General features: G+C 53.4%; 1 protein-coding gene across 3 annotated transcripts in view; it reads right to left on the minus strand.

The window, feature by feature from the left end:
* The window catches only part of SEZ6L (seizure related 6 homolog like), a 43,336-nt gene extending 23,765 nt beyond the window's left edge, over window positions 1–19,571 (minus strand). For all 3 annotated transcript variants that reach the window (XM_069871411.1, XM_069871410.1, XM_069871409.1), the window contains exon 1: window positions 19,427–19,571. In XM_069871411.1, coding sequence (XP_069727512.1) covers window positions 19,427–19,493 — 67 coding nt within the window. In that variant the 5' untranslated portion in view covers window positions 19,494–19,571. The remainder of the gene's footprint in view (window positions 1–19,426) is intronic.
* Window positions 19,572–26,925: the final 7,354 nt, after the last annotated feature.

Below are 26,925 nucleotides of genomic sequence, written 5' to 3' on the forward strand. Positions count from 1 at the left end.
ACCTTGGCAGCTAAGGCAGGCGTGCATTGCTAATTACATCCAAAACGTCCTTCTGTGAGTTCATGCAGGGCTGATGCAGGTCGCAGATAAAATAGGGGTCTTGAGGTCCGTCTCTGTTGCAACCCATGTCGATGGAGAGCTGCCTGGGTGGGCAGGGGCAGCGCACATCGTGTTCTCCCAGGATCTCCATCCCACACCGATCTCCAGCACATGGTTTCATCATCAGGGAGGAAAAAGACAGAGGGCTTGAGTGTGAACCAAGGATGTGAAAAAAAAGCAGGTTTGTTCCATCGAAACACTGCGATGGGATGGACTGGAAATGTTTTGGTTCGATTTCAGATTTAAGAAGATTTTTACCTTAAATCTTGAAAAGCAGAAAAACCCGAATGAAAACAGTCTTTCACTTTCAAAACGTCAGAACAGACCAATAGAACCTGGATAGCCACGCGTCTCCAAACAAGGGATTTGAAACCTGTTCTTTTCTGTGGTTCCATTTTCAGCAAATTAAGTTTTTCCAGCAGTAAGAGAAAGTTTTCCTCAAGCACATCCTGGCAGTTCCACTTATAAGCAAATAAAATAGTAGCGTTCTGATCACCAGTGAGTCATCCATGTGGGAGCACAGATAAAGGCAGCCAGAGCATTATCTGCCCGTCGCATCGGGCGTTTCTGAGCCGCTCTCCTGCGTGAAGGCTGTTTTGTACCACCTGGCGAGGCGGGAGCGGGGAGGCTCGTGGATGGCTTTCATCCAAACCTTCCTATTGCAGTCAGAGAGCAGAAAATAACTCTCTGATAATTTGGTGCCCAGCACAAGGGATGAAGGAGCAGTACCCATCCCCAGATCCTCCTGCTCCATGGGCATGAGAGATCAGGTGTGCGGGGAGCCCCCAGACTCCAGCGCTCCATCCTGCTTGCTGGGAAGATGTGGATGTTGTGCGTTCAAGGGTGGGAGGAGTGCCCTGCAGTGATTCCCAGTGCTTGTGCAAAGCAAGTTGCTCTTAAAAATGAATGTTGGGGTGCAGTGGGGTGCTCTGGGGTGTTGGGGGTGGCTCCAGCTGGCTGTGGATGATGGAGCCAGCCAGCTCCTCTTCCCCAAAGCTGCCCCAAAGAGCAATTAATAGGAGATAATTCAGAAGAAGAGAGATGCCCAACCTTTGCTGAGGAGGAGGCTATGTTGGAGGTCAAGGAGCTTCAGAACCCATCTGCATCACTTTCCTGCGGGCATCTGGGTGTCCTTCCCGTGCAGTCCCTGGGTGCCGCATCTTCTGCAGCACAGGTTTGTAACCAGCACCTTTCCTTGCTCATTTGATCCTACCCTGGATCTCGGGGCTGTGCAGGGCTCTGTGCCGGCTTCAGGCCAGGGACCCAGCTCAGCGCTGGAGCTCCTGGGGTGGGATGGGGTCAGGGTGATTTTTCCTTCCATTTCCATGGCTTTCCTGATGCCCCAGAGGCTCCCTTGCCCTGGGGAGTTTCCGAACTGCTTTAAAATGCTGTTAAATTGGCCGTGTGCAGGGGTTTATTTATGCTCCTAGGACTGTGGTCTGAATATTTCATTTTAAAATTTACATCTGTGTCACTATCCACGCTCACATACGGTTGCCATGGAAACCTCTCATTACCGGCAAGGATGCTGACAGTGGTGCCCAGCCTGAGGAGCCGTGGCTGGGAAGGACCAGGCTCTCCTCGCTGCCCTGGCCACGACTCCCGTGCCCAGTGGGTTTGTCAATAAAGGCAAACAAAAGGAAAGATGTTTCATTGGTGTCTGCTACCCGTGGTCAGAGCAGGGTTTGATGAGATGCTTGGGGACCTGCTGTGCTGGCAGGGGACGCAGTCCTGGGTGACAGCCCATGTGTGGCTTCAGCTCTGGGCTGAGATAGGTGGAAAAGCCCCAAGGAGTGGCCATGGCAAGGGGTTTTTGGTCATGGGTGGGAGCAGCAGGTCCAAAAATGAAATGCTCCTATAAAACCCACTTTGGTGGAGGATCCACACTGCCTGTGCCTGACTTGCTTTCATCAGGAGCAGGGATGCTTCCAGGACTATGGGAGTTAAACTTGCAAACCTCTCCCCATCCTGTGCTCAGAGAAGCTAGTAACTGCTCTAACGATCCACAGCGGCCTGACTGATGCCTGGATATTACACACTTCTCCAAGCTCTAAGGAAAATGGATTTTCCTCCTCAGTGCTGCTTGGCAGAGCTGGAATCAATGAGACTTTGACTCTCAGGCATTTGTTTTGGCCAGGCCAGCTTGGCACAAGCACCTGCAGCTCCCGTAGCTTTGGGAGGACCTGCTGAAGCTCCCCTTTGCTCTGGAAGTAGCTGCCTATGGGTCCTTATGATGCTCCAGCCCAACCGTGCCCTGAGCACCACAGTCCTGGCATCCCCCCCAGCATCACCCCTGGCAGAGCTCCCCATCCCCAGGGATGAATCAAACTCACACTGGGAATACCCAACACCTTCCCAAAGGGATGCAAGAGCCCACAAGCCAGGTCGCTGCTCGGCTGCAGGAGGAGCAGCAGCAGCTAACGAGGAAATGGATTTAAAGAGGCTCATCCAATTACGGAGGAATCAAGAGATTTACAGCGTGGAAACGATATGACCTGTCGTGTGCTGACTTGTCCCAGCTCGGTACCACTGCTGCTGCCTCCTCAGCTGATGGGTGTGAATAATTACCCTGGTATTTCAGCAGAGATACACGAGCTGGTGGGGACCACAGAGCAGGGGAGTAAAGCCATTAGAGATAGTGACACTTTGATGCAGACGTTAATTTGAATTCGCAGCAGTTTTTTATAATTTCAGATGTAAGGAAGAAATGATCCCTGCATTGTTATGGGCAGATAGGCCTGTCTGAAATGAATTAGCAGGGTGGTTTCAAGGAGTAATTCCTTTTTTTCTGAAAGCTGAGCCTCGCTAGGTGTAAATTGAAAGTTTCCCGCAGAGTTTTCCAGTCTTCCCGGTGAATCCCCAATGCCAAACCTCCAACCTCGGCCAGATGTGCCCCAGCTGGGCCCCAAACACAGACAATTGGGGTGGGGGAGACCTGCCCTGCCCATGCTCTCTCCTGTCCTCTGCTGCCATGTCCCTGCTCTGAAGAGGGTTTGTCACATGGATGAAGAAGCAAAGACAAATCGATCCTGTGGCTCTCCTGGGCTCTGTGTTCAGGATGCTCATTCCTCAGGGTCTGCCTGGAGAGAGGAAATTGAGTAGTTTGGCATCTTTTCAGGCTACAAATTGAACTGCGGGAAGAGAAGCTCCTTCTTTCTCGACCAATCATCCAGCCTAGTCGTCTATATCAGGGTATAAAATTAAATGGGTTCCTAAAGAGAGGGTATATTTAGATACAAAAAGCCCATTCTAATCAGCTATCTGAGACTAAAATAATTAATCTCCCATCACTGTTAAGATGCAGTGGAGCAGATCTTGAGAAGTGAGTGCTGCAATTAACTCTTTGGGAGCAGATCAGCCCTGTGAAACGCAGCTCTGGCCCTGCTCTGTGCTCTGATGCCATGGGGGCTCCTGCCAGCTTCTGCCCCAGCCAAGCTGTGCTCAGCCTCACCGCTGTCGTGCCAGGGCAGTGCCTGAAGACTCGTGTCTGCCCTGTCACTGCCTTTTGGGTGATGGCAGGGATGCAGGAACCATGTCAGGGATGCAGGAACCCTGTCAAGGATGCAGAAGCCCCAGCAGGGATGCAGGAACCCCATCAGGGATGCAGAAGCCCCATCAGGGATGCAGGAGCCCTGGCAGGGAGGCAGCCCAGGTTTCAGCGGCTCTGCTGCAGGTGGGAAATTGCTTTTGGGGAGCCAGGAACCCTCTGCCCCTGTACCCCTCACTGAGGAGCTGTGGTGATCTGGCATCTGGGTTTAGTTAAAACTCTCAGCATCTGGGGATGGCAGGGAAACAATTACAGATACACAGCCATAAAACATCTGGAGAGACAAAGTTTATTCTAATTATAATAGATGGCTATTTCACTGCCTGGCTATAAATCATTCATGCTCTTACTTCCAGGCAGTGACATCCATGGATTATCTGACTCTTCAAACACTTCTCCTGTTGTTCTACCTGTCGAGTGTGTTCACGGCGTGGTTTGATTTGATTTCCCCTCCAGAATGGGAAATACGAAGTGACAATATGATGTTAGAGATCCAGGTGCCCAGAACAGCCCCGTGCTCAGACGCAGCATCGCTGCCCTGCGCTCCTCAGGCTGGGGGAGCTCCTGCACCAACTGCAAGGCATGGCTAGAGCTGAGCTGTCTTTTGCCAAATCTGCTTGGCAAGGCTTTATATTTCTTTCACAAGATGTAACAGGAATCACAGCGCGGCTCCAGTTCCAAGCTCCTGAGAGAGCAGATACAGGCAGCCCCCTTGGGGTCATAAATGTATGTATTTTGTGGAGGTACCCAAAAAGATGCTCTTGGGCATCTCTGCATAGGATTTGGAGCCTGCTAGATCCTGGTCATTTTCCCGGGGTGCAGAGGTGCCGCAGAGCAATGAGGGAAGCACAGGAGAAGCCTGGCACAGTGGTACATGCTGGGTTTTGCTGTCCCTGCCTAATGCACTTTCTGCTGTGTGGACGCAGCACCCGGCGATCGCACTGGGCAGAGCTGGAGATGCTCAGTGCAAGGGAAGGGGGACAGGGCTGGGGGTTCATTGTACCCCAGCCGGTGCCTTTGTCCCCTGCATCCCCAGTCCCCCGTGCATGGCCCATTTCTCCCTCGCCAGGGACAAAGTGAGGTCAGTGTGTCCATGTAGGATGCATCTCCCTAAAGGACCTGCCCTGGGAAGGAGAAACTTTTATCCAAGCAGTGCTTCTCTTCGCATTTTCTCCCTTCACAGAGGCCGTGCAGAAACCTGCTCACCTGCTGCCTGTGTCTGCACCGTGCCCTTGAACAGACCCCGTCGTACTCCTCGGAAATGATGTGGCTCTGGCATCTAATGATTCCTGACAGATTGCCAGCGGTCCTGCTGCCAGCAATCAGGAAGGCAGGGAAACTGTTGGGTTACTGATGTTTGTGGTTATTACAGCGATCGGTCTCCATCGATTGTGGGGACGGTCTGTGCCACAGAGGCTGTTAGTAACTAGGGCAAAGCCAGCGCTCCTCGTTCCCGTGCCGGCTGCCAGCCCGGTGAAGTGGCGTGATCGCAACTTAAAATCACACATAGATAAGAGACAGGACCCTCTCTGCTCCCAAACGCTGTTTAACGGCTCGGAACACCACCAGGCAGATGTGATGCAGTTTGTCAGCCAGTCACCTCCTCCATCCCTTAGTATTTTCCTTCTACAGAAAGAAATAAACTGCACTCCAGCTGCCAGACCCTCATTATGTCAAAACAATCGTGGGTTTGGCAGCCGAGCCGCTCCCTGGGCTGGCGGCACAGCCCACTGCTCACCTCCACGTGTCACCACGCATCCAGCCTGGCTGTGGATGCACCAGTGTGCCGTGCCGGCTTATTTTTTCCAGAAATCAGCTTGTTTCTGGACAAGACTCAGCTGAAGAAATACAAAATTCAAATTTTTAATATACTTTTTTACTTTCCTTCTTAAAGGCAGAGTTGTTCTGCTCGGGGCTGGCACCGGCTTCGACATCCTGCCCTACTCTGCATCAGGGCATCCAGGCTGCTGCTGCTCAGCCCTCGTATGGTTTCCAGCAACGCTATTTCTTATGTAATTAATTGTCAGCTGTATCAGTCATCAGTGATTTGTGTTTTAAAGATGGCCTGGCAGAACTAATTCCATTTCTGCACTGTGTTGTGCTGGATGATGATAACCTATGTACGGCTTCTCCCACAGAGCCTAATGACGAGCCGCTGCATTTTATTTTAATTAATGCAGATAGCTAATATATTTTCATTAGCCATTAGGATGTCAAGAGAGAAGCACAGTCATCCTGCATGGTGAACAGCAGTGGTTTCTTCCCTCCCAGGGCAGCATGCATCCCACAGCCCTGCCCAGTCCCCTCTGCTCGGAGGTCTCCCCACAGCCTTCTCTTCTCCAGGCTGAACAACCCCAGCTCTCTCAGCCTGTCCTTGTACAGGAGATGCTCCAGCCCTCAGATCATCTCCGTGGTCTCCTCTGAACTTGCTCCAACAGCTCCACATCCTCCTGTGCTGAGGACTCCAGAACCGGACGCAGGGCTCCAGGTGAGGTCTCACTAGAACGGAGCAGAGGGGCAGAATCCCTTCTCTCACCCCGCTGCCCCCACTGCTTTGGATGCAGACAAGGAGAGGGTTGGCTTCAGACCCTTGAAAAAATGAATTTAGCTGTGTTGCCTGGGGGTGCAGTGCCTGCAGGGCCAAAAGCTCTCTGTGGGGCAGGCACTGTACTTTCTCGGAGACAAAGCCTTTCTCAAGGTCTCTCCTCCCTCCAGCGCATGAGGACATGCAATTATAAGGCATGTTTTCAGTTCCTTTGAAATTTAGAACAATTAAGCTGGCTCCCTGGTATTTTGATGAAAGCAGCCCCTTGTTCCCTGAGGGACTAACAGCCTTCCTTGACCTCTGCTCTATTATTCCATTTGATTGATCTTAATTATATTGGAAAGGATAATGATAGTTATCGTGGGGGTGCAAGAACATGCGGAACAAAGACACCAGGCTCTTTGTTGAGAGCGCACGAGGGCTTCTGTGCCCAGCTAACGAGCTTGACGAGGTGCGGGATGCCTGGTCCTCTGCTCCCAGTGCTCCCTGGGCACCACCAACGCCCAGGAAATCCACTATTCCCCAAAACGGAGCAGGAAAAGGCTAAAAGTGTATCATAAACAAGCAGAGAGGACTTGGTCCTCTGGCTGGAGCATGGCAAGCAGCAAGGATGGTGTCTCTGCCTCTCCTGTCATGCCTCAGAAGATGCTTGCTGTAAGTAACTCCCTGGTGTTCTCCTGTGCATCCTGCCCGCACGGAGATGCCTCACGTTCCTCTGCACCCATGCAGAGGCCCCATCTGGTTCTGAGCTCCAGGCAGCAGGTTCTGCGCCCCGACAGTGGCTTCACTGCCCCTCAGCCATGAGAGCAGGTAGAGGGATGCTGAAGAGGAGCATGAAAACACCCCTCCCTTTTGAGGGAACTGGCACTGTCCCCTTCCCCTACTCCCAAGAATTCCTGAAATTAAAAAAAATCAGAAAAGAGAAATGTGTAAATGATCACCTGGTTTGTTCATTAATCACAGCTGGATTGAGTTACATAAGAAAGCCCTTAAATGCCTGCCCTCGAGGCTCAGTCCTACCTCACAGCTCTCTCCAGCTCCCTGAAAGGAGGATGTGGCAAGGTGAGTGCTGGTCTTTTCTCCTGAGAGAGAGGAAACAGTCTCAAGTTGCACTAGGGGAGGTTCAGATTGGATATTAGGAAATGTTTCTTTACCAAAGGAGTGATGAAGCACTGGCAGAGGCTGCCCAGAGTGGGATGGGGTCTCCATCCCTGGGAGGGTTCAAAAAAACATGTAGCTGTTGCACTTTGGGACACGGTTCAGCAGGCTCAGTGGGGTCAGGCTGATGGTTGAACTGGATGAGCTTGGAGGTCTTTTCCAGCCTTAGTGATCTGATGGTTCTACCACAACCCCTGTCTCAGGCAGGGTGTACTGGAAAGCGGGGTGCTGGCAGCTCGGAGCTGGCTGTGCTGTGGGAGCATTGGGCTCTCCTTGGGGACAGCTCTTTGATTTGCAGCTTTTCTTCTCCCATCCAAACAGCTTTAGCATCGTGTGACACCAGAGTGGCACTCAACAAGCCTCTCTAGAAGAGCTTTGATATTGGAATCAGTGTGTGGAGAGAGGGGCTTTGTCAGATGTTCCTCATATATTCTTGTAAAAAACACATGTCGCGTTGCTGGTGCCTGTGCGTGTTCCCTGGTGATATTATTTTTGACACACCCTGCTGACTGAGAAATGCAGAGAGAAAGTACCTGACTCTGTTCCTCCCAGCAGGTAATGAATCAGCAAATTATAAAAAGCAGTGTGTCGTCCAGCTCGGATAAGGGCTTTTTCTACTGCTGCTATTGTTTAGGATCCTACAGGGTAATTGTAATTTTTAATATCCTTTTGGTAGCATTGTAGTATGATTAAAATGGGCACATTGGAGAAATAAATCTGGTTTTAAAGATTGCCTTTTTGACATGCAATATTAACTGCTCGGGGAAGGACCAGGAGCTGCTAGAGGGGACCTGGGCTGTCCCTGGGTGAGGACAATCCTTCCAGATCCTGCAGGGAGGGCAGTGAGTGGCTGCAGAGCTGCTGAGGCTCAGACCCCACCATCTGCTCCTTGTAAATTTATGGCTCATCACCTTTACGGGTGTTGCTGTCACCAAAATGATGGTCACATTCTGTGCCGGTGGCTGCTGGTGCTCAGCACAAACCTGCAAGGTTCAGTGTGGTTTCTGGGGCAATAGATTTGGTCTCTTTGCTCATGCAAAATGCTTCAGCTGATTCAAGGGAGCAGGAAGAGCAGCAGCAAGTTCAACATCAACTTGTGCAAAGGGGTTTCCATCAGGGAATGCTCTGGGCTGTAGCTGGGAAGCGGTGCTGGGGGGCTTGGGAAGGAATTGTTCAAAGCTGAGGGCCTTCTTCAGAGTTGACTCCAACTCTGGGCTCATAGACCAGATGCTAGTAAATGCTGTAATGCTGTAAAATTAGAGAAAAACTTTGCTTGTGAGGCTAGTTTGATGGCTGTGGAGCAGAAACGTGGAAAAACACAGCCCTTGCCCATGGAAGCCAGCGTGGATTGGATAATCTGAGTCACTCGGATGTTATTTGCAGTGACTCAATTCAATTTGTGCGGTTGGGTGACGGCGCACCGATGAGCGATAATGAGTCGCAATCGCCCTGCCCTGCGTCCCACTGGCAGAGCTGGGCGGCTTGCACCATGGAGCATCTCCCCAGCATGTTTCCCCATCAGCTGCTGAGCCGAGCTGCCTGCAGCCCAGCTCCACGCTCTTCCCATTGCTGTGCCCGTGTCTCTGCCGCCTTGGTTTTCCCTCGTTGACTTGCAAGAGCTGGCTCCTCGCAGCATGGGCAGAGCGTGAGGTGGTGCTGGGCTTGCAAATAGGCTGTCTTGCTAATTCCTGAGGCTGGCAAGCATTTTTCCAGCTCCCAGTGTAATGCTGAGGCACGCACGGTTCCTGAGCCTGCAGGAAATATTGGATGCTTTGCTCAGATGAGCAACGGGCGCTGTTGGTTCTGCCATCGCTTGGCTCTGAGGGAACCATTCAGATGCTCGCTGGTGCCGAGGGCTACAGAGCAGCAGTGATGCTGTTGTCAGAGCAGACAAGGTGCCTCTGCCATGAGCCACTAACGTGCTGAAATGGCTCTGCCCACAGAGCAGGGTGGTGGGGACACATCCTTCAACCCTCTGCTCCACGCAAGTTTTCAGCATGCGCAAGAGCAGCCAAAGCTTGTAGAAGACAAGTATGGATGCTGACATCTAACAGAGCCATTTAGCTATGTCAGGTGGGTCCTAGAGAAGGAGCTGTGGTGGCTTCTGTCTGGGACTCAACTGCTGGAGAACCAGCAGCACAGCTTGTCTTTCACTGCAGAGACTCTAGATAAGCCCCAACTCGAGGAAAGGAAACCGCTTTCTAATTTAGATGATGTAAAAGACATTTTGCAGGGGAAAAGCTAAAGAGATTTGCCTCTGGGGGAGCAGGCTGATGGTCCCCTGTGTCGCTGTCAGGAGAGGCTGCAGCTGGAAGGGCTCTTGTTTTGCCGCACGCTTCCCTCCCTACCTTTCCTAATGAATTCCAAGAAAGCCTCAATGCATTCCTAAATGGGAACACAGCCTGTGTCCTTCACAGTCATCTACACAATAAAGACAGCCATTTCACCGCTGCCAGGCATGGGCTCCTCTGTGTACTGGAAACAAAAGCTGAAAAGCAGCTTTTTTTTTTTTTTTTTGATTAGATAGCTTGAAAAGTTTGCTTTTAATTGAAATTGCCTCACTGATCTCATCTGAGTGTCAGCTCCAGCCCCTCATGGGGGAGCAGCTCCAGCTCCTCACAGAGGCTGCACAGATCCCCAGCCTCTCCTGGGAGGTGTGCATCAAAGGGCCCAGGAGAAGCAGGAATCTTTGTGATTTTTAGGGTGCTGCTGTGGGTTAGGAGACCAAAAGCTGGTTTTGCTCTTTATGCAAGGAGCAGCGCTACTGCTGAGCAAATGCCAGAAAGCTCAGCTCACCCGAGAACAGTGATGCTGCCAACCTGGGACTGAGGCCAGGACCATAGGAACCTGGGATGGTTTGAGTTGGAAGGGACCTCAAAGTCCATCCAGTTCCACCCCTGCCATGGGCAGGGACACCTCCCACTGCATGAGGGGCTCCAAGCCCCATCCAGCCTGGCCTTGAACCCCTCCAAGGATGGGTCAACCAGTTCTTACCCCAAATCCACAGCCACCCACCAACACCATCCACCCCTGGGGACGCTGAGGGATGCCTCATCCCTACCATGTGGCTCCAAGCATGCTGTGTGTGCAGAGAAACTGCATTTAATTTGGGTTTCTAGAGAATGAATAAGGCGAAAAGATTATTGGGGTAATTTTCTTTTTGGGAAACTCTGGCACCAAGACAAATTGAAATATTTCCATGCCGGCTGGGGACTGAATCTTGGATAAAAATAAAGCGGGAGGTGGCAGCACCTTCCCGATTACATTAGCTCCATTCATCTACCCACTGACACTGCAGCCGTTTCACTGGCAGCGTACAAAGGCAGTAGAAGCTACGTTTCCCTTCACTATTTCTCAAATATATTTATTCTGGGAGATGTTTGTGGAGGTACATCGTGTGCCTCAGGCAGAGGATTAATTCCGAACTGTCACCTCGCTTTCTGACGAGTTTGTAAATTCTGCTCTGTTGATTTGTACTCTCAGTAAATTGATAAAATCCTCTTTCCAAAACCTAATACACCATTAAGAGCTCACCAGAGTTTTAGACCTCATTGGTTCACATATTTATGTAAATATAGTGTCCGACAGCAAGTTAAGAACCGCTATATGAATAATCTGGATGGATGATAAGGGGTGAAGGGAGCCAAGTTGTCTGATGGGAGCTGTGTGCTCTGGAAAGCAGGTTTTCTGTTTCTTGGGATGCTTGGGCTTTGCGGGTGGGAGGTTGCTTTGGGCAGGATCTGTCTCCTCTGCACCTCTGCTGACTAACCATGATGGCGTGGGGTAGGTTTCGTGTCTCTAAGGATGCTCTTGGCACCAGGGCACAGCCTGGCATCCCACCCCAGGCCAGCCTGGGTACCAGACTGACAGAGCCACGCGCGTCCCTAATAGTGAAGCAGCATTTGGATCATGTTTTCAATGTTGTTAGCACCATCTACTCCTCTTATTTAAAATCATCCCCTCATTTGTATCCTGTGCAATGGGGGAAAGGACAGCTGATGTGTCCAAGTGGACATCTGCTCGGTTGTATTTGCAGAGCTCCTCGCTGTGGGCAGAGATGCTACCATTGTGCTGGGAGCACTGGGAGGCTGTTAGGGCTCACGCAAGAGTAGCCCTTCAGATGAGGGACTTGGTATCTTTGCAAATGGAAGTTTAGGACTGTCAGGAATAGCCTGATCTTTACTGAAATGGCATTTAAATCATCATCAGAGAACACAAGCCTGGTTTCTGCGTGTCCTCACGCAGCCCTGTTGTTGGGGGAAGAGCTGCGGGGCTGCAGGCGGAGGGCGTATCAGGAGTGATGTCCTCCTGTATTGTCCCCCAGCCACCGATCTACCCGAGATGAAGGCTCTCATCCACAAAATGTTGACATGCTCCATTAATCCACCCTAAAAAGTCAGATGGAGATCCTCTCTTGAATTTTAAATATTTTCAGCTGTTCTGACTAGCTCTGAAATCACCATGAATTGACCAGTTTCCAGAAAATTCCCTAACTCCCCTTGAGTTATTCCTGTCTCATCACTGCCTGGATGCTTGGAATAATTTAATATCTTCATCAGTTGATTGCTCTGCTCGCAGGACTGCACCGAGCCCAACGGTAAGTGCCACAAGACCTTGCAGGAGACCCCTCCAGCTGGCTCTGCCACCCCCTTTCCTTCCCTGTCCAGAGAGGATCATTCCCACTGGCACCTGCCTGCTCTGCCCCAGCTCACTGCTTCACTGACAGGTCCCACAGTAGCTCCCTTGTCACTGGGCTGAAGCACATCAATAAAACTCCCCGGCACCCTGGGAAGCACAGTTGCTGGCCCTTCTCTGGGGCCGCCCCTGCAGAACCCCACCTTGTGAGCACAGCTCGTGGTGCCATGGGTCCTTGCTTTGGCACGTAATGCACAACTGTGTGAGACAGTGAGACTGACAAAGATGAAAATCCTTTTTTGCCAAGCAGATTACAGTGCTCCGGAATCGGTCCCACAGATATTCCTTCTGTTGCGCTTGAATTCTTGGATGCCTTTGCATTTGGCACCAGATTTCCTTTCCAGACTCAGGCTTTACATTTGGAATCGCACCTCCAGAGCTGGGTTTAGTGGCCAGGCTGCTCCTACATTCCCTCCCTGCTGCTGCCAGGAGCTTGGCTTTCAATTGCATGAAGTTCCCTTGTGCCTTCCTGCTCAGCCATCTGTCCTGGGACGCTGATGTCCTTTTGCTTTCTGCACCCCTCACTCCTGCCAGAGGGGACACAAAGCAAAGTCCCTGCCCCAGGGGGAGTCGTTTGCATCACCAGGGTTTGAAATCTTCTACTGGGGTTGGGAAAAGGAAGAAGGATCTGGACAAACTCTGCTTGTCCCTGTGCAACGCAGACTTGGAAATCTGGGCAAAGCTTCCTTGCTTTGCATCAGGAAAGCTCCTGGTTCAGTCAGAACTTGAGTCCCTTTTGGTCAGCTGCTTTTCTGGGTGCTCCCCAGGGAAAGAAAAAGGAAAAGATGGGGCTCTCTGCCCACACTCTGAGTGCTTCAGCCTCAGCTGCACCACAGCCGTGAATTTTAACAAGCAAAGAAGAACCTAGAGGAAACCAGCTTCTCGCAGTACAATGGGAACGGAGTCTCTGCTGAGCAAAGATGCTCCAGCACAGGGATGGCATTATTTCCGTGTGGAACACGGCTCTGCAGTGGAGGGTCCCCCGTCGCCCCTCCTCGCCACCCAGTCTGGGATAAGTGCCCACAGAGGGGACCACGGAGCAGAATTCAGGCTCCCCCTGCTCGCTCCCCTGCAGGCTCTGGCTGCAGGCAAGGATTGAGCCACTCAGCTGGAGCCCTGCTTTTACAAATCAGTGCAACTCCAGCGGCTCTAGCAGTGTGACGCTAACTCACAGCAGCACACTTCAAAGGGTTTGTTATTCCACACCCATGTCATCTAAGAAAGATATTAGGCCAGAAATAGTGTCTTCTCGAAAGCACGGGAGGAGCTCTACCTGCCTGTGCCAGCTTCTAAAGGTCCCAGCAGCTCCTTGCTAATGTCCCACACCCCCATTTTTGGGGGTCCCAGGCCTGCCAGGACACAAGTACTGGCTGGGACTGCTTGAGCATCCCCAGCTGTAGGGACCATGGCCATGTATTCAAGTAGAAGATAGCAATGCTTGCCCTTGTTTACCAAGCCTGTGCCAAAGCCTCTGCTAGAAATCCACAACGCTTCACGCTCTGTGACTAAAAATGAGTTTGACTTCCTCTAGCTGTTTCCCAGCTTTGCCTCTTCCACCCCAGGCTCTGGTCAGCTCCTCCTGTTTCCCAGCTCTGTGGATCTCCTCTGATTTCTGAAATCCTTAGAGATGAAGCCTGAGAGTTATTATGGGGCCGAGTAACAAGGGGGTCACTGCAAGTGTCCAAAGTTCATTTATTCCTCTTATTCATCTTCCCAGTGGTGCAGTTGCTGTTGCAGGGGAGCTGCCTGTCCTGCCCAAGCTGCTCTGCTTTCTTTGGGACAATCGCTGAAAGGCGTGGGGTGCAGAAGGTCCCTGAGAAAGCATCCATCTGTCCTGAGCTTTCCTCTCCTGCTGGGGTAAGGCTGCAGCAGGTGGATCTTCACTGGAGGAGGATGCAGATTAGAGCAGACCATAGAGCTGTGCAAGAACAGCCTCAACAACTTGTCTGTTAACAAGCTGTGAAACGAGACAGGCAGGCAGGTATCTGGTGGCCTGTCCTCTGAAATGAAGGACACCTTCCCTCAGCAGAAAAGGGCTGCTCTCCGCAAAGCATTTCTCTTTTACTTAATCCAGGCTCATGGAGATGGAGTTACTGAGTTGGACTTGGGCTGCAGTGAGAACAGCTGAGGCACCTCTATCGCACGGGTCTCCTCTGTGCATCCAAACTGCTTATGTGCACATCAGCATGAAAAATAATCTTGTGAAATGGGTCCTTTTGGGAAGGGCTCTGGGAAGCCATGGAACAGTTGTGAGCAGCAGCTAAGCTGCAGAAACCTGAGACAGAGTGACACCAAATACTCCCTTGTCCCACTGCAGCCACCTCAGAGCCTTCCTGACACTTGTGATTTGCTCTCCTTCCCGGCAGGGCAGCAGCGTGCAGCACCGTCCTGTGCCCAAGGGCCTCACGGCGCTGCTGCACAGCCTGGCTGGAGATCTCCCAGGCTTCAGCCGGGATCACAGAGCTCCAGCTCTGTAGCATCCAGTGTTTTTACCTTAGGACACTTTCAAGATCATTCTGTCTCTCTTTGAATCACATTGTCTGCCAAACATCTTTCCCTTGGAGTCAGCAGAGGGGACAGTGCCCCTCCCAGCATGGTAGGTGCTGTGGGGTGGGCAGTGGGGCTCCCTGCCCCTCTCTGGCAGCGCTCAGATGGCTTTGGCTGGTCCAGCTGCTCGTGCACAACCTCCCTCTGAAAGCAGCTGTGGAAAAGCAGCTCCCCTGGGCTCTGCCTGTGCCCTCCCTGAGGGACATTGATCCTGGCGCAGCACAAACACAAGGATTTTGAAGCACTGTTGTTTGCAGCCCTGCTGCCCCCAGAAGAGAGAAACCCCTTGGGGCACCTTCCTCCTTGCTGCTGCCCTAAGGCCATGGTTGGAGGGACAGCAGAACCCCATCCCCACCACCAAGGGTTCTCCTGAGCTGCAATCTGCTGGAAACATCAGCTTTGGCCCAGATACCACTTTGCTAATGAAAGGGAATGGCCGGACATCACCAATGGCACCGTGTTTGACACCAGCATGGCTCATCCTGGTGCTCGTCCTGCAGAAGCCCTGAAGGTGAGCAGGGTGCTGGGCGCTTGTCAGGGTGCCCAGATGGGCAGGGGGATCCTCCTACAACCTCTTGGGTCCCTTGGACTGATGTGGGGACACAGTCCTGCCTTGCCAAGCACCCTCTGCCCGCAAGGTAAGTGGTCAAAGACACAGAGCTATCTCACTGCTGAACACAGCAATTTCATACCCCTGACAAGAGTGTAAATCCATCCTGATGGACTGGAAAATTGGAAAGCCAGTGCTCAGGCTGTATTTTCTATAGACATCTATTTGAACTCCCCAAAGATACATTTATTGGCAGGCTCCAGTCCCAGCCATGTAACTGCACGTTATGCTAATTAAAATATAGCCTGTGTTTTGTAACAGGATTTCCTTGGAGCATATTTGAGTGTTCAGCCACACTTGCAAATATTTGAAAAACTAAAATCGCATCAAGTAAATAACTTTGGGATTGCTCACAGAATGTTAGGATGTTGGTTTGGTGCTTTTTTTTTTTTTTTTCCCAAAGCCCACTGGAACTGGCTGTACTCATTGCAATGATGGAGGGATGTAAAATACACTGATCTTGGAGGCTGCTTGTAGTCTAGATCAAAAGCTGTCTGTTTTATTTAATCATATAGGGCTCATTTCATTAAGAAAACAACTTGTTTGTACAAAATGGGATATGGAAGCTTCACAGAGCTTGGCTGTGACCCCAAATACCTGTGGAAACACCCCTGCCCTCTGGCACAATGTGCTGGTCTCACACCAGGCACTTTTAATGCCTGCATCACCCACACAGTGATGCCCTGCCACACTTCTGTGCATGCTGCCTCATCTAGGAATTATTATCTATTAATTTCTGAACCCAGCAGAAGTTGACGTAGAGATTTATACACCCATATGTTCTGCACTTCCCTTTTTACACGGTTTGCTTTAAGAAGACTTCTGTGAGGCATTTGGTATGGCAAGTGAGCACAGTTAGCTTAATACTTGTGTCCAATTCCCCACTGCCAGAGGAGTTAAAAATATATAGAAGGAAACATTGTGATGGTGTAGCATCCACAAAATGTACATATTAACAGCATCTTTATGTATTCATAATGTCAAAAATAGGGAGAATTAGAAGGCTAAGAGATATTGATTTCACTTGCGTCTGATTCAGACTTTCCTTATTCTTTCTGCTAAGGAGGAGAGGAGGAAGAGGAAACCTCTGATACCTCCCCATCAGATAAATTCCACTCCCTGTTAGCTCTGGCCGCACAACCCGCTGGCAGCCTGACTGTGTGCTATTATCTCATTCCTTGAGATGATACCGCTCGGGGTGCTGCTGATTGCAGCGAGAGCACAGCACTCACTTGTTGCAGCCCTCACTGAGCCCACGCTCTGTTTTCCTCCCTGCTGGACACACCTGATTTTCAGGAACAATTCTCCTGTGGTGCTTTGCTCACCACGAAGCCAGGTGAACCTCTGTGGCTTGTTATCCTGTGATGCCAACCAGCCTGGGGGTGCCCGAATGCTTTGAAAGAAAGAAGGGGGAGCGCAAATGATGGCGCTACGGAGGAGCTGGATGCTCAGCACCACCCGGGCTGTGTTTCTGATCCTGGCACCGCGGGAAGGATTTACCAGTCTCATCACAACCTCTAGTGGACGTGAATCTGCATGGCCATCACCACATGAAAGGGGGATATCTTTAGAAACCCTGTCTCTCCCAGGGGTCTGGATGCGTCCCTGCCATCCCCAGTGATCAGGCTTTGCCCAGCCCTGGTCCTGGCCCGAATCCACCTGGGAGCACAAGCAGTGATGCCAGACTGTATACACCTGCCCACACCCACATGGTTCTAAATATCTGTGCTGATGACCGCACTCCTTGCACGCTGCCCAGAGCCTCCTGGCACGAGTCCTTGGGAAGGGACGCGCCTGTGCTGCCTGTTCCGCTGCTGTGCGCGATGCTGGTGGGTGGGTGCAAGCGGATGTTCGGAGGAGAGGCTTTCACACCTCCTCTCTGTTGATTTAAATGGTTCCACAAGAGCAAAGCACCAAAAAGCCAGCAGCTGAGCAACCGAACAGTGCAAGTCATGTGAAATTAGTTGTTTCTGTGAAGAATGAACTGAAAGAGCAGGCAGATGGAGCACAAGGAACAATCTCTCTGCAGGGTCTGATCCTGCTCCCCCTCACAGTTTGAGAGCAGCGGGGTTTGCTAATCTGGGCCCTGGCTGTGACCTGTGAGCAGAGTGACGAGCCTTCCCCCGGGCACAGGCAGAGCTGCCAAGTGGCCGCTGGCTCCTGGGCTGCACGTGCAGGAGTTTGGGATTTTACAGCAATAATTCACCAAGCCTCATAAAGGGTCAACTATTTATCAGCTCCCTCTTTGCCAAGAAAAGCAGAGTTTGGAACGCTGTGTTCTCATACCCTGAGATTCATGACAGATTGTGCTTGCTGTAAGGGCCAAATCCTGTTCCTGAGGAGCAGGGCTGCCTGCTGGTGCTCCCAATGGGTGCTCGGGACCCGGGTGCCCCATGTAATCATGGAATTGTTTGGATTGGAAGGGACCTTAAAGATCAGGGGCAGGGGGGGTGTCCTTCCTCCAAGGTATGAGGCAGCAGAGCTGTGAGCCCCTTCCTGTGCCCAGCACTCAACTTGGTTGGTTTGCCCGACTCCCCCAGACGCTCTCAGGGCAGCACAGAGCAGCCTGTAGCAGCCTGGACAAGAGCATTTGTGTAACACATTGGAAAAAAGGGTATTTCTGTTTGTTCTGCTGCTGAAACAGGCTGCCAGCATTTGTGGATAGAGACTTCGGGTGAGATTCCTTCCTATGTATGTGCATGTCCATACACAGAGCACAAATCCACGCAGGTGAGAGAGAAAATGCTATAATCTACGCCCAGTTCTGTTTTGTTACCCAGAAAGGATAGATTGTGTAATATAACCTCCATATGAAAGCTAGGTAAACCAAAAAGTCAAAGACTCTCAATGCAATCTGGACTAGAGAGCAGAAATGAAAGCCTGGCGGGCAGCACTGCACAGCACTCCTGACACAGGGAGCTGTTAATCTTTGCTCAAACCACACCGCTGGCCCCAGAGGTCGGTCTCCAGACCCTGCACAAACACTGCAGCACAAGCAGACGTCGGCCTCTCCCGTTCTCCCTCTGATCAATCCGCATCGGTAACCACGGCCAGCAGCGCACCAAAACCCATCTGCCTCGTCCTCACAGCCTTCCAGCAAGGGGAGACTGGGAGCAGCACAGATTTAGCAGCCTCTAAGCACCCTGCTAGTTTGCAACGACTTCGTCAAGTCACCCGCAGACAGGTCCCGAAGCCTGTTCACAGGCTGTCATCGCAGCAGGATGACAGGGGGAAAGGGAGAAGGAGCGGATTCGCGTGGAGACGTGAAACACGTGGAATGAACATGTGGCCCCTGGGTAAACACTCACCACCCCACTGCCCCCAGGCTGGCGAGACAGGAGCACCAGTGGGGACCAGGGGTGCTGTGGGTTGAAGACACCAAGGGCTGGAGACACTAGAAGGCTGGGGATACAGGGAGTGGGATTACTCGGGGAGCTGGAAACATTGTGTGCTGGGGGCACCAGAGGGTTGAGGACAGCAGGAGTGGGGACATCATTGTGCTGGGGATAATGGGAGCTGGGAACACTGGAGGGCTGGGGACGTTGGGAGCAGGGATACTGGGGATACTGGGAGCTGGGAACACTTGAGGGCTGGGGACATTGGGAGCAGGGATACTGGGAGCCTGGGACACTGGGCTGTGCTTCCTGCAGGAGGGAGGCAGAGGGTCCAGGACGGCTCCCTGTTAGCTCACGAATCTCCATTAGGGCACGGACCCCGCCAGCCCGCGGACCCCGTTCGGAGCGGCCCGGCGGCGGGAGCTGTCCGCGGTGCTGAACCCCCGCCGGGCCCCGTTACCGGAGCCGTTACCGGCGCTGTCCCTGGTGCTGCTCCCGGGGCCCCTCCCGGTGCCGTTACCGGTACTGCTACCACCGGTGCCGCTCCCGGTGTCGTTACCGGTGCTGCTAACATGGGTGCTGCTCCCGGTGCTGCGCCTAGTGCCGTTACCGGTGCCGTTACCGGTGCTGCTACCACCGCTGCCGTTCCCCGTGCCTTCCCCAGCTCCGTTCCCAGCGCCAACGCTGCGCTCTCCCGGCAATGCCAGAAGTTTCGGCTCGGCCCGGGGAGCAGCAGAACCGGGGATCCCCGCTCGGGGCCGTTTCCAGCTCCCCTTCCCGGTCCCGCTCCCCCCTCCCCGGTCACTGCTGCACAAACACCATCGCCCCCCCCCCCCCGCCCCTGCCTCCCCCTCCTCCCGAGGGCCGGTGCCCCCGGGGTCCCCGCTTACCGGGGCGCGGGGCCGCGGGGCTGGCGAGCAGCAGGGCGAGCAGGCAGAGCCCGCGGGGCCCCGGCATCGTGCGGCGGCGGCGGAGCCTCCGCGGGGCTGCGAGCCGAGCCGAGCGGGGCCGGGCCGGGGGCGGGGGCTGCGCCGGGGATGGGGCTGGGGCTGGGGATGGAGCTGCTGCCGGAGCCTGAGCGGGGGAGGGCGGAGAGGAGGGGAGCGAGGGGCGGGGAAGGGAGCCCGCAGCCTCTCCAGCCCCGCCCGCGGCTCCCCCGGTTAGCCCCGGCCCCACCGACCCCCTACTCTTCCCCGCCCGGGGCTCCCTCAACCCCCCCGGTTCGACCCAGTCCCCCCAACCCCTCTTTTTCCTCTGTCGGGGCTCCCCAAGTCCCCCCACCCCAGCTTGTCCCAGCCCCACCGACCTCCTCCTCCTCTTCTTCCCCTGCTGGGGCTCCCCTGGCTCCCCCCAAGCCCCCCGACCAACTGCTCTTCCACTGCCAGGGCTTCCCCAGCTCCCCACATGCCTCCCCGCCGCCTCCCTGGTCCCGCAGTTCTTCCCTGTTCCCCTGTTCACCCTCCTCCCCCCGGCTCCAGGAGCCCCAGTGCCCCCCAGCCTGGGCAGCGCTCCCCGCTGCAGGCCAAATCCATGCCCGGTTTCTCTTATTATCACACTGTCCCTTGTCCCTGAGTTCCCCATGGCACCCCAAGACCCTCTCAGCATCCCAAACCCCTCTCAGCATCCCAAACTCCTTCAACATCCCAACCCGTGCTTGGCATCCCAACCCACTTTCTGCATCCCAAGCCCCTCTCGGCATCCCCAGACACTCTCAAGCACCCCAAGACCCTCTTGCCTCACCTCCCACCCTTCCCTCGAGGTCCCCCAAAGCAGGGCAGTGGTGCCATAGGAGGGGCAGACACAGTCCCCATCATCCCCTTGGGATCACGGGGGCATCAGGGGCTGATTCTGCTGCTGCAGTCCACTCAGCTGAGGTGGCCTGATGGGCTCTGGGCATGTTCATGGCTCATGGAAGCTGCACAGGCTTCTGTGCCCTGCGATGCGGGGCTGGCACCACGGCCATGGGTGAGCACCGGCGTCTCCTCAGTCCTGCTGCAAAAGGAGAAACACACCCACTCAGCACCCCAGACCAGAGCTCCACCACCCCTTCCTCTGTGGGTAGGACTGTTGGGTTTGATGGAACCCCCTGCCCAGCCTGGTCCTGCCCGACCCTGAGCCACCCGCAGCCTCAGTAAGCTGAGAGCTTCCAGCAGGGCTCTCCTGAGCCTGTCAGAGCGCACGGTGTAATTACACTGACTTTGATAAGAACAGGAATGGAGGCTTCTTTCTCTTGAAACCCCAAATCCTACCCTGAAATGTTTACTGTAAATCACTTCCCAGGGAGAGATGCCTGGTCCTCCCAGCCACTCTGCCTGTCAACTCAAATAGCCGGAGCAGTATCACAAAGCACAGCACTAGTGTCAAACACCACAAGAGCAAGGCCAGCCTGCCCCCAAATCACCAGTTTGTTGACGCTGCCATCTAAGAAGTCCCTGCTACCTTTGAGAGAGCAATTACACTGATTCAGTTACCTCAGCAACAATAATCACATTCTGGGATTGCTACAAATGCCACCACGCAGAACACACGGAGTCGAGGACCTGTCCAGACATGGGGACTGATCCTGCTGCTTTTTCTCCTTGCTGCAGAGTTCCAACGGTGCAAGGAGGAGAAGCAGCAGCAGCCGGGGGATTTTGAGGAGCGTGAGGCTGTGCAGGCAGAGGGGTCATTTGCATTCCCTGTGTCACTCCTGGCTGCTGCCAGCTGGGAGCAGTTGGGCAGCAGGCGAGAGAAGGACAAAATAAGAAAGGGAGAGAAATCACTGAGAGGTGCAGTATATTATTTAACACTGTCATTTTCATATACAAAGTGGGATTCGCTTGCTCAGAGGTTTAATTTGGTCTAACAAAGCTATCTGCAGCAGAGCGAGTGCAGCCTGCTCTGGTCCCCACTCTGCTCCATCCCCGGCTTCCCTCATGACCTGCTGTTATTAAAGATAAAAGTTGCCTCTCATTTAGCAGTTTTCCTTGAGTGATTTTTATTGCATTCATCTGCATTGTAGTAAACTCCTAAGATAACCAGATAATAACACCAGCACCATGGTAACAGGCAGGGGAAAAAGAACAAATGCTGGATTTGTGTTGTAGAAATGCCCGCTAAGTGGCAAAAGTTGTTAGTGATGGAGAGGGAACAGTTAAGCTCAAGCCTTGGCTCATCAGCCGGGATTAGGGAGTGCAGCTGGGCCCAGCTCCCAACCCGCACAGCACCTCGTGAGCCCTGGACATCACATCTGGAACAGGCTGGGGTTTGCTGATGCCCTGCTGAGAGATGGTGAGGCTCTTGGGGCACGTTTCCCAACTCCCCGTGCCAGGAGAGGCCAGTGGCTGCTGGGGACAGTGCTGCTCAGTGAGTCTGGGGGTCGCACAGAGGTGCTTAGATCCTCAGAGGCTTCACCAGGGTCTTGGGTGAGCTGGGAGGCAGTGGAGAGAAGGGACTGTGTGCAGGGGGGATGCCATGCAGGGGAGGATGCGCCATGGGATGCACTCCCCATAGCTGGTGTTTGAATAATTTTCTTCCCGCAGCCTCCCTGCACAGCCAGCGCGAAGCCTAATGGCTTGTGAAATTACAGTCTGAGTAACAACCTCACTGTGCGCAGTGGGAAAACCAGCAGCCTCGGCATTCCCTGGTCACTGCGCTCCTGCTGCCCCTGCCCGTACACTAGGACTCGTGGCTGGGACTCGACACTCTGAGCCCCCTCCAGCCAGATGAGCTTCTTCAGGTCTGTGCATCACTGTGCATTGTCGTGCATCACTGCACATCATCGTGCATCACCATGCACCACCATGCATTGCTGCACATCACCATGCTTCACTGTGCACCACCACTCATAGAATCATAGAATAACCTGGTTGGAAGAGACCCACTGGATCATCAAGTCCAACCATTCCTATCAAATACTAAACCATGTCCCTCAGCACCTCGTCCACCCGTGCCTTAAACCCCTCCAGGGAAGGGGACTCAACCCCCTCCCTGGGCAGCCTCTGCCAGTGCCCAGTGACCCTTTCTGTGAAAATTTTTTTCCTAATGTCCAGCCTGAACTTCCCCTGGCAGAGCTTGAGGCCATTCCCTCTCGTCCTGTCCCCTGTCCCTTGGGAGAAGAGCCCAGCTCCCTCCTCTCCACAACCTCCTTTCAGGTAGCTGGAGAGAGCAATGAGGTCTCCCCTCAGCCTCCTCTTCTCCAAGCTAAACACCCCCAGCTCTCTCAGCCGCTCCTCATAAGGCACCGCTGTATATCACTGTGTTTTGCTGTGCATCACTGCACAACAACATGCATTGCCATGCATTGCTGCACATCACCGTGCATCACCGCACATCACCATGCATCACCACACATTACCATGCATCGCCGTGCATCGCCGTATGCGCATCCTGGCTGCGTTCAGGGAGCGCTGCGGATAGGAGTGGGCGAGACAGGGAGCAGGCAGGGCCAGAAGCCACATGGGTGCATGTAAGAAAGAGATATTGTTATTACTCCTTCGGCTACGCTCAAGGCTGGAGGTGTTTGTGTGGTCAGAAAGCTGAGGTATTTGAAAAGAAATAAAGAGCAGCATCTCCTGGGGCCACTTTAGTGGGCATTGCTCTAATTAGCACCATGTTCATTGGCAGTTACCTCAGACCTTTGATTAAGAGTGAAGAAAATCAATAAGCACACTAAAAATTCAGATAAGTTTCACAGCTAATTTTAATTTCACATTTTAATCTTGTATTAATGTCAATCTTAATTACCATAATTAAGTCAGATGTGACTTAGCAAGAGAAGCTTGAAGATAAGACGCTACAAGAAAGACAGTGGCTTTCTGGTGAGCAGAGAAGTGCCGCTCACTGTGCTTGGAATTTGACTGATGCCAGCATTGGGCTGTGGCTGCTGGGTGTCAGAGAGCAGAGGGCTTGCACGTAGGAGCCCAGGGCACTGTGCTTCCCCACGCCTCCCTTTGTCCCCAGCCTTGCCTGGCATTTGTCCCCTGTGGTGCCAGAGAGAGCCTGAATCCCTCAGACTTGATTTGGGATGCCGGAATCTCCAGCCACCTCCCAGCTGCCACCCCTTCTGTGGCACACAGGAGCACAGCGAGGCGTGATCCCCACCGTGCTGGCCATGCCTGCGCTCTGCTTGTCACAGCTGGTGAGATCCATGAGCTCCAAACCTCCCGGAAAATCAATCTCTCATTTATTTGCCTGATGGTGCTGCAGCAGCCAGCGCTGCTGCATTTGTTCTGCAGTTCCACCTATCAATAGCCGTCCGGCTCAGCTCCCTGCACCTCGCGGGATAGGAGCAGTGCTAGTGGGGGCTCCATCCAGCCTGCCCATCACCTAAGGATCCTTCAGACACGTCCTCCTAGCAGGAAGCATCCCACAGCCTGGCATCACCTGCCCACAGCGGCGTGGGGCTACCCTGACCCCATTGGAGCCCCCAGCACCTCGCAGGTGGCTGGTGGGCAGAGACCAGGCTCCACACAGCGCAGAAGGGGCACAGACACACAGCGGGGTTGGTTGCTGGGCTGAAACCCCCCTGTGCAAGAGCAGGGATGAAGTGAGACGTGGTCTGTGTGCCTGCACACCTTGGGTCCGGCCATCCCCACCCGAGCAGGGAGGCTGCAGGGGTTTTGCCTGCGGTGTTTGTGGCACTGCCAGCGAGGCAGCCAGCATCCTCATGGGTTTTGCTCTCCCACAGCCACACTATGAGCCTCGCTGAGTGCCCAGCCTGTAAAAACACTCACAGGATGACTCCCTGGCTCTGAAGTTTTCTAGCTCAGCTGAGAGACTAGACCCCTTGGCTGATTTCATGGGCAGTGACACATCTCTGGGTCCTGGTTCCTAGCCCTCCAAGGATAGCCAGGTCCCCCCACGAGCCGAGGCCAGAGCATCACTGCTGGGTGGGTGGGGATGGATGCACCAGCAGCAGCCAAGCAGAGAGCAGACCCATACCAGCTCTGCCCCAGCAGCTCATAGCAGGAGCAGGCAGCGGCAGCTCCAATGCTGCAGGAAGGAGCTTTCCCAGTCTGGGTACAGCTGTTTCTCCTGATGAGCTGAGATCCCCACCCTGAGATACCAGAAACCCCACAGCTTAAATGTGGGTTGGGTGCAGGTCCCTTTCCCTAGTGCCAGTGCAAAGAGAGCAGGGGCTCACAGCAATGATGCTGTTGGTCAGCAGCAAGGTGGGTTTTCCCTGGTGCTTGTGGGGTACTGAGGCCCCAGTGTACATGTGGGGTGAAGGGCAGCTGGCTGGGAGAGGGGGATGGAGGTAGCAGAAGGGCAGACCCCAGCCAGGGTATATCTGGGGCTCCTGGCTCCAGACCCGTGCTGAGCTGCCTCAAAGTGCTTGGGGGCTCCTGTTTAGACCTCAAACTTGTATATCTGCTCTGTGGTGCCAAGGAGGGCTCCTGTGAGGCACACAGGGGCAGGTGTGGGCTACAAAGCTCCTGCCCCACCATGCACATATGGGGCCAGCCTCCTCCCCACAGCTTTCTTAAGAAGCTTCCACTCCCTTCTCCACGGTGCCCAAAAAGGCTTTAATGGCAGGAGGAAGCGGAAAAACAGCCTTGGCTTTAGAGTTAGAAGCTGAGGTCTCCTGTAGCGAAGCTGAATGGTGGCTCTGAGGAGCGGTCTCCAGGCTCTGCTAGCTGGGGGGGCATCGCTGCTCCCAGGGCAGAAAAGGCCTTTGTCCCTCTGAGATGGCAGAGCCACTTCAGCTTTTGGCTTTCAAAGCAAGCTGCCTCCCTGCTCTGCCTTACAAATGCCAGCGCTGAATGGGGGGTTTGAGTCCCATGCCAGGCTCAGTTCCAGCCCCTTTGAGCGGGCGCAGCTGGGGGCCCTTTCAGGAGGGAAGTCCTTGTTCCTTGTCGACAGAAGAAGACTTTGCACAGCTCAAAAATAGGCTCTGTATTGCCCACTGGGGTTTGGAGGGGGCTGAGGGAAACAAACCCGCTGTGGGGATGGCAGGCAGCGGCGTCCCTGCAGAGTGGGAAGGAAGGGACCCTGCGGGATGCTGGGTGGCCTGGGCTCTGGGCAGCTCCTTGGCCAAGCACTGGCCAGGGTTGGGCAGCTGTGACCCGTAGCATCACCTCTGAACCCCACCTCCCATCCTTTAGCCATGCAATGCCCCTGCAGGGGCAATCGGTCACAGCACGGCTGTGCAGACAGAGCCCCTGTGGCTCTGAGGGAGACATCCCATCATCAGAGCAAAGGCTTTCATCATGCAGCAGGGATGAAGCCTGGGAGCACTTACCTGAGTCCGTGGTACCTCAGTTCCCCAGCCATAAATCAGAATGTTGTCTGATCCTCTATGCATAATTCATAGCTTAATTAACTAAGGCTCCTCAGAGCAGCACCCAGAGAGGCTCCCACCCCCTTCAGGCATGGCAGCTCTTCCAGCTCCCTCCAATCTATGGTTAACAGGCTCTTTACCAAGGCAATAATGCTGTTCTGGTTGCCATTTCCATAACTCACTGCTGTGCTGTGCTGTCCAAAAGTTTTAAAGATTTTTTAGTAGTAGTTTTCATTTTTTTACTCTGCCAGAATTTGCCTTGGGGAGGTTTTAGTCTGAGCTCCAGGTCCAAGCTCTTCAGTGCCCATGAATCATTTAATGATTTGTGTCTGAAGGGACCTCAAAGCCCATCCAGTCCCACCCCTGCCATGGGCAGGGACACCTCCCACTGGATCAGGGGCTCCAAGCCCCATCCAGCCTGGCCTTGAACCCTTCCAGGGATGGGGCAGCCACCACTGCTGGTCTCCTGTGGACTCACTCCGACAGCTCCATGTCCTTGTGCTGAGGATGCAGGGCTCCAGGTGAGGTCTCATGAGAGTAGAGGGGCAGAATCCCTTTCCTTGCCCCTCTGGTCATACTTCTAATTTTTCACTAATATTCTGTGTTTGTTTCAGCCTCAGTTTTCTCAAAGCTCTTCTCGCCTCTCCCCTCTCCAGCAAGGCAAACCTCTCACCACCCAACAAGTCTTCCAGCTGCTTTGCTCCAAGAGACGTGGGTCTGGATCTTTGCAAGGACAGGCAGTGTTCTGGTATTTCTCTTCCCGATGAAGCTCAGTACTGACAGCCTCGAGCATCTCGAGAAAACTACCTTCTACACATCACCAGCTGCCAAAAAAATATTTATTCTTTTGAGGCTTCCTACCTAGGCCTCCGTTCTCAGTATTCATTTCAGAATCTGTATTCGTGCCAGGACACTGCTGGTATTTACTCATCGTGTCCCATATAAATTGCAAGGTAAGTTACTCTGTGCCAGCTACTGTTACTGATAGGGAAAAGTGAATTTGTAAATTCATGAGTACACAGAATTACATTGTCCTCACTAGCACTTTTTCCTTGAAGAACAAAAAAGTTCTGTTAAAAGTTTGTTTTCAAGTGAGGCACATCGCTATGACTTTCCAGTACCTGAAAG

This window comes from Phaenicophaeus curvirostris, chromosome 17 (genome assembly GCF_032191515.1).
Source record: "Phaenicophaeus curvirostris isolate KB17595 chromosome 17, BPBGC_Pcur_1.0, whole genome shotgun sequence".
Classification (NCBI taxonomy): Eukaryota; Metazoa; Chordata; class Aves; order Cuculiformes; family Cuculidae; genus Phaenicophaeus; species Phaenicophaeus curvirostris.